Raw genomic sequence first — 8,218 nt, 5'->3', positions numbered from 1 at the left:
ATCCCCGCTGGGTTTGCGAGGTGCTGGTGCCGAGCTCCAGCTGTCAATGGGTGAGACGCGTTGTATAAACTCGTTGTGCCAAACGAGTTATCCCCTTCGGAATTTGTAGAATTTTGTATTGTATTTTTGAAATCAATAAAAGTTTTAACCTCCAGCTTTGTGAAGTCTAAATATTTTAAACATCACATTCTAGTAAAATGAAATTTATTTTTTTTAAACTCCTAATACGTTGTTCTATTTTTAAAAGAGACATATCTCGTTTTCTTAATACGGTTAATATCTCGATAAGGTTCTTGGTTGAATTAAAATCTTATTAAATCTGATAATTTTGGCTGTGCCTTTATTCAGTGTTCATTTGATCACACGTGAAATCCGCTTTATATAATCTATTCATGCGGGTTTAGCTACCAAAAAAGAAAAAGACGAACCAGCAGACAGCTGTGATGGACTTAGGAAGGTGGATTTTGGTTTCAGCAGACAGACATTCGACAATCTAATAACATAAAGCTAATATTTTCGTGACACATCTGGAAATGACCGTTTTCTTTCTCATAACGTATTATACTGGATGGATGGATGAACGATAATGTAACGACACCATTGCTATATTTCGTTAAGAAAAGTAAAACATCCTCATTTCCACGCCTAATAGGTTGGAAATGAGGCGGAGTTGACTAGATTCATTCTTCCAGCTGAATGCGCTCTTGGCGCAGGGAATACAAATTCTGGCGGGGATAAGTCGTTTGGCACAACGACACCTGTGCTATCCTAGCGCAGCAGGTCTTGGTGATATCACAGTAAATTGGGCAAAAGTCTGGACTATTTCTGCCCTGCGATGGACTGGTGACCTGTCCAGTTTATACAACGCCTCTCGCCCATTGACAGCTGGAGATAGGGACCGGCACCTCGCGAACGCAGGGATAAGCGTGTTAGAAAATGAATGGATGGATGGATGGATGAATGGATGGATGGATGGATGAATGGATGGATGGTCTGGGCTATTTATTTTTTTCTTGCCATCAAGATCTCTGCCAGGTGGCGCCACAAAATGCTATTATTGGGCTTTCTTCGTCTGGAAACAGACACAACAGAAACAACCATCTTACGGGCGCAGCCATGATGACGTGGTAAACTCGCTCAGCTGACAATACAGCGATCGGATTGGCTGAGCAGCAAAAATCGAATCACGTGACTTATTGGACTGGAGCGCCACAGTTTAGATTTTTTATCGGCTATAACTTCTTAATGTGCAAGTGAAAACGTGGGAACATTGGTGTTTTGAGATCACTGCTATGTGTAGCAACTTATCCCGGTGCAAGAAAGTTGCCCCCTGACAGTTCATACGAAAAGTCACCGTACAGATTCTGGCCCACGGCCTATATATGATGAAGATGAAAAATCATCATTGTGAGACAATCATTTTTTTCTTAATTTTCGCAGTTAATAAAAGAAATATTGAATTTCTCATAGCGTTGTTTGTTCTCTGACTTTTTGCAATATTCTGCAGTAATGGGGTCTAAAAAGGCACCAACAGCTCGTCCTTCTCATTAAAACACGTTAAAACAGTGTGAAGAAGAAGCTAAATGGAGTCCTGGTTCACCAAATGCAGCGAGCTTGAACCCACTTAGGACTAACACAAGTACTCTGATGCTACAGAGGCTGCCTGCTGTGGGACTAAAGACAGTTTTATATTAATTAATGCAACTTATGAACACGTTATGTGGTAAAGTAGAAAACCATGAACAGGCGGCTGTGATTCTTATTCTGTGTTATTTAACCCAAATGAGGTCAGAACTTGAGTCTGAGAACGACATCAGATCAGATCCAACCTAACACTATAGCGATTTGCTAATGGATAAACTCAGCGGTCAGGCTAATAATTAGTAGCAAAACAAGCTAAAAACATGTTTTTTTTCTCTGCTTTATGCAGGAGGTTGTATAGTTATGTGGGTCTGTGGAAGATTTGATGAGATACAAACCGTGATTTTTTTTTTTTTTTTTTTAGTTCAGCTATTGCTGCATTTCATTCTCAAGCGAGTCAGCTTGGTTTTGGAATAAGATTCAATTTTCTAATTTAGGATGATGAACTCTGGGGAACTTTTTGTCTCTAAGCCCAGCGTTCATTTTGTTCATGAAAAACTGTTATATACGTTTTTGTCTCATTTTCTCCCAGATGAAAATGAGACAATAAAAAACCTATATACAAAGAAAGACAGAATGACTGATCAGATTTAATTTCAGTTTGATCTAATAGATAATTCACCTGAACGCAAAGTTAAAATATTTAGTTAGAAGCCAAAAAAAAAATGTATTTCTCTATCACTTCATGCTTCAGTCAAACAAGTTTAGTCGACTGATATGTAATAAAATGTATTTGATTAAAACTAGGCTAAAATTAAAACAACAGACCATTAAATTGCAACTAAAATGAAATAATATTTGGGGTAAAAATTGACTAGAGTCAAAAAAGATGTGGCATCATCATTAAAGCCACTTCAAACAAAGATACTTCTGAGGAAATGAGTCTCTGTGTGCTTTAGGTTGAGCCAGATGTTGGACAGATGTAGCTCAGTGGTAATCGTATTCTGTGTGAATTATAGGACCAGTGTGCTTCTGTTTTGGTATAATTTATATTTTAACGAGTGTTTCAGAATTAAGGAAAGACCTAAAATTTAATATAGTCCAGATTCCATTGTGCTAATAAGTCCAGATGTTGTTGGACCTTCTTCACCAGGTGGGAGGTGTTTGCAGTCCAGGAGAGATCTGAGGAGACGAGAATGCCCAGGAATCTAATGCTGTCCACGCGCTCCACCGCCTCCCTCTGTATGTAGAGAGGAGCGTGTTCATTCCTCCTGGACCTCCTGTAGTCCATTATTACCTCCCTGGTTTTTAAGATAAGATAAGATAAGCTTTATTGATCTCACATTGGAGAAATTCACATCGGCTCAGTGATCAGTAATCATAGGAAAGAGGAGTCAAGTAGGATAAGGTGCATCAAATATATACAAAGTATGTCCTCATTATACCATGGATCAAAAGGAGTAGGTAAGAAAAAGCAAAAAGAAAGAAAAACATACAAAAAGAAATAAGGCAGAGGATGTCTTCTGTACATTAACTGTGGCTTATACGCGTGTGTATTCACATATATTCGGGTGTGGTAGCAGCAGAAGTCACTTCTTTCAGGATTATTGCACAGTGTATTAAATAGAATTGCACATTAGTTATGGTGTTCAGGTTGTTCCTGGAGCACCACTGTGTGAGATTTCTGACCTCATCCGTGTAGATGGACTCATCATTGTTGGAGATGAGGGCCACTACAGCGGTGTCATCCACAAACTTCACCACAGTGTTTGTGGGGTGGACAGTAGAGAAGTCCTGGCTGAAAAGGGTGAAGAGAGCAGAGCTGAGGACACAACCCTGCGGTGTTCCTGTGTTGAGGATCAGTGGAGCAGATGTGCGTTTCCTCACTGATCCAGGAGCAGAGAGGTGAGGATAATCCCATGTCGTGGAGCTTCAGGATGTCTGGTAGTACGGTGTTAAAGGCTGAGCTGAAGTCCATGAAGAGCTTCCTACTAACATAGGTGTTACATATTTTGCAGTTACATATTAATCTAATATACACACAAATTATACACACATAAATCTCTGTGTCTTTCTTCCTATATATATATATATATATATATATATATATATATATATATATATATATATATATATATATATATATATACAGACACCGATCTACAGACAACAGCACTTATATACATATAGGAGCAAAACTAGATACAGACAAGTGAGAGCAAAGGTGCTCATAACAGCGTTTAAAAATTATATAATACAAACCACGATCTGGGGAAAATAAATTAGCAAAAAACCTAATAATGCATCTTAGAATCAAATACATTACAAAATCATAGCAAAACCATGTTTTTTTGTTTGTTTTTGGTGTTTAATGTTTAATGTACTTTTCTCTACTTCCATCCCTGCTACCCATTAGCACATATTGTGTTTATGCCGTAATAACTGTAACTGTAAAGCATGAGGGTTATCTATCATAAAATCTTACTCTTCACCAGCTTACTTTCAATACAAAATCGAAATTATTTATTAAGTTAGACAATAATTTAATTCAATCAATTGATCCCATGTAGCCCCTAAAGGGGTGACGTTTTCAGTCAGTTGATTTATCTGGAAATCGGGTGAGAATTCACCGGATTCAGGGTGTCTGAAAACATAAAGTACATTTTGCTGCATTGACGCTTGGTCTGCCCCAAGATGGCCGCTCTGTCGGCACGCCTCTCACCCGACGACGGGGCGTCTACCGTCTGTGATACTCACCACCAGTTCCGCGTGACGTCACGATCTACGTCCGCGCTACTTCCGGGTTACGTTCTCGCCAAACGCCGTGACAAAACAAAGAGCGTGCTTTTAGTTCGTTTATTTTCGATATATAAACAATGCCTACGACTTGTTGTGCTCCCGGTTGCACACAGAGGCATTCCAAGTCGTCGGGTGTGCGTTTCTTTCGTTTACCGAGGGACGAAGAAAGAAGAAGGAAATGGGTCGTTTCTATGAGAAAAAACAATCCCAACCGACTGTGGACACCATCACGCCACGACAGAATCTGCAGTCTGCACTTCATCTCCGGTAAATACAACTTAATTTTGCACTAGTCATTGTTCTACTTAAATCAGTATATAAATAAAAAATTAGGATATATATAATTTAAGTAATTAGTGGTTGACTGATTTCATTCAATGTGGGTGAATGAATGTGAATGAGTGTGTGTGTATACACGTGTGTGTGTGTGTGGGGGGGGGGGGGGGGGGGGGGTTGGGTTGGTACATTGTCTGTGTAAATGTATCCTGTGCTGTGATTTATGTTGATTTTAATTTAAAAAAATTAAAAAAGTATTTAGATGTGAGATTTATACTGTCTTGTCCAATATTTTAGGTGAGCCTTCAACAGACGTAGACCATCCCGACTTTCTGCCCACTATTTTCTACTTTTCTCCGTTGACCAAGTCACCTACAACATCGTTGGAAAGGTTCGAGCGGGTGGTCAAACGGCGAAGAAGATTGGCATTGGCACCCTATCAAAGGAAGGAGAAGGTACAGAGCAGCCATCCTGAACCAACACCTGCCCGGACCTTGTTGCTTTTGGCACATCATACCGCATCATACAAAGATTCAGGTTGGCAAGATATTAATGTTGATAATAATATGGTACCTAAACTAAAGAACACTAGTTGTAAAGAGTTAATTATTTACATTGTAACAATGTTGTATTGTTGTTGTTCAGTGCAGAATTTATTGAACTTATTAAAGAGGCTATACTAGGGCTGGACGATATAGGAAAAAAAGCATATCGATAAATTAGAAATCACATTGATCGATATATCGATAATTATCTAAGAAATTAAATATATGCATTTTAAATGCTGCCCGGGCCATTTTTGCTGTTGCTTGCTTACCTATTTTTAAACAAACGGATTCAAACACAACCCTTTTTTCAACCAACTTTTTAGGAAACACTTAAAAAAGAGAAAAATAACACATGCTCCCTGAACTCTCTGAAGGCTGATGGAGCTTTCCTAGGTTTGTGATTGGTTAGGAGGATACAATGACTGTAGAATTAACCTACATGATAGGCTAAAAAGCACTGTTTTTTTTTATTGACACCTGTTTTTTTTATATTGAACCATACGTCTATCGATCGATATATATCGTTATTTAATTATTGTCCAGCCCTAGGATATACTACATTATTTGTCCAATTCTGCAATCTTTGACTTTAAAACGTGTTTCTTCAAATGATGGTTGTTTAACTGTGAAATGAAACAGTAAGGCTTTGAACTATACTTAAAAAAAAGGAAATTGTATCCATTTCAGGAACAAATCCTGACCCTGACCCTCTTCAGCGGCAGTATGATCAGCTAAAAAGGGATTACGCGGGACTTCAACAGGAGTATCAACGAGTTCTGGATGAAAATCGACGTCTCAAGGCAGAATGTGAAGCGAGTCGGTTTACCTACACAAACCTCGACAACCCATCGATAAAAACATTGACAGGACTTCCTACTGTGGACTTATTCAAGTGGTTAATGTCCCTTGTGTGTCTCTATCTGAAACCAATGGGCAAATTGTGTTCTGGTGACATTCTTCTGCTGGTTTTGATGAAGCTGAAACTCGGCTGCACCAGTAAAGACTTGGCAATACGGTTTAAGGTTGCCCCGACGCAGGTGTCTGCCATCTTGAATAGCGCCATACCCATAATAGCGAAAAGACTGGAATTCCTCATACGGTGGCCAACAAGAGGTGAGGTGCTGAAGAATATGCCAAAAGTGTTCAGGCGGCAGCACGGGGGAGCTAGAGTAATTATTGACTGCGGTGAGATTTTAATTCAGCGACCTGTGAATTCGAGTGCCCGGGCAACGACATGGTCCAACAACATGCATCATAACACAGCAAAATTCTTGATTGGCATCACCCCTTGTGGAACGGTTAGTTTTCTTTCTTCCAGCTGGGGTGGACGAATTTTCGATAAAGAACTGACCGAACAATCCGGGTTCTATGACAAACTTGAGCCTGGTGATTTGGTGTTGGCAGATAAAAGATTTCTAATTGCAGAAGAACTGGCTGCCTATGGGGCATCATTAGCCATGCCTCCGTTTGCCTCCAGTCATGTTGAACGAGCAATCGAGCGTGTGAAACAATTTGGAATTTTGAAAAATGTGATGCCATTAACACTGTCTCGTCATATTGATTCTATACTGATCATATGTTGTGCAATTACAAATGTTTTGCCTAAACTGTTGAAGTGACACCTCAAAAAAATAAAAATAAACACATGGGACACAAGCAGCTGTCAACAATTTTGTTTTTGGTGAAGTTGTTATAATAAAGATCCCACTGTATCGAGTGGTTTGTGTACATACATTTATGTATGAATATTGTCTTTATATATTCTTTAGTGCAAGAATGTTTATCTGCCAACTGAAAGCAAAATACATTTCAATAAATACAATCACAACAAGTTTGAATGTTGCTTTTATTTACATACTTTTATTTCTTAACTTGTAAACTTCTGCTGGACGATGACTGGCACAAGTTCATCTACTGCAAAAGACATACATTTTGAAACTAGCTCCTGTACAAAAGCGTGATCATACTTTGTTGTTTGCACATGAACGCCTGTGTGTGTAAACACAACAAAGTCGCAGAACAGTTTTTTACACACATACATCTGAAGTTGAACTTGGGTGTAGATAAGATAAGATAACATAGTCTTTATTGATCTCACATTTGAGAAATTCACTTGTCACATCAGCTCAATAGTCAGGAGAAGGTGTCAAAAGTAGAAAAAAAAGAATAAAAATACAAAAGAAATCGGAGTAGGCAGATGATGTCTTGTGTACTTCCCGGTTATATACACACGTGTGTGTGTGTGTGTGTGTGTGTATATATATATATATATATATATTATATATATATATACACACACACACACACATATATATATATATACACATATATACACATACATAGTTGTAGCGGTGGCTCTGTTCTAACACAAGCGAGTCTTTTTCTAAATAAAATGTTTTGTCAACCTCAGGAATGTCTTTCACACACAGATCCTTATGTTTGAAAGAACATTTTACTTCAACGAGTCCGTCGCCATGACATATGCATGATCGAATGCCATCGGGAGTGGCAACAAACAAGGGAAACCGTTGGTCAACAACCAGGCCCGTTTCACGCAAACCAAACTGTTCATGTCTGTCTTTCATCCACTCTTGGCTTGGTCTTCATATTTCCGGCCAAACGCCACTGCTTCAACACTCGACTAGTCAATATGTGAGCGGTTCATCACCCGATTAACCAATGTTTCTCGCGATGTTGTGTCCTGCAACGTACTGATGTTAAAAACAAAAAGAATAAATTGTTTTATGGATGTAAAGAAAACATGCGAACCAGAGTTACACATTGAACAATCTTACAGTAAAGATTGCGACCCGATAAAACACCTTTGGTTTTTATCTCAACACCGAGTCTCGTGTGATAAATAATATTCTCTGGGGATTCAAAAGAAATTGTAAACAGAAATATTCCTTTATGAACAATGTTTTTTTTCAATCTTCTGAGGCGCTGTCATCCAGCAGTGGGACAGATTCTTCGAAGAGCTTCAAGGGCCCTGTGTTGTTCTGACTCGTCCAGAC

General features: G+C 38.8%; 1 protein-coding gene across 1 annotated transcript; it reads left to right on the top strand.

Moving 5' to 3' along the window:
- The first annotated feature begins 4,320 nt into the window (after window positions 1-4,320).
- Window positions 4,321-7,036, top strand: LOC105934643. Its single transcript, XM_012874732.3, has 3 exons — window positions 4,321-4,647; window positions 4,954-5,193; window positions 5,892-7,036. Exons 1-3 carry the CDS (start codon window positions 4,458-4,460, stop codon window positions 6,821-6,823), a joined length of 1,362 nt encoding a protein of 453 aa, XP_012730186.2. The 5' UTR covers window positions 4,321-4,457; the 3' UTR covers window positions 6,824-7,036.
- Window positions 7,037-8,218: the final 1,182 nt, after the last annotated feature.

The sequence above is a fragment of the Fundulus heteroclitus genome, chromosome 14 (genome assembly GCF_011125445.2).
Source record: "Fundulus heteroclitus isolate FHET01 chromosome 14, MU-UCD_Fhet_4.1, whole genome shotgun sequence".
NCBI lineage: Eukaryota > Metazoa > Chordata > Actinopteri > Cyprinodontiformes > Fundulidae > Fundulus > Fundulus heteroclitus.
This window is presented reverse-complemented; position numbering and strand designations above follow the sequence as displayed.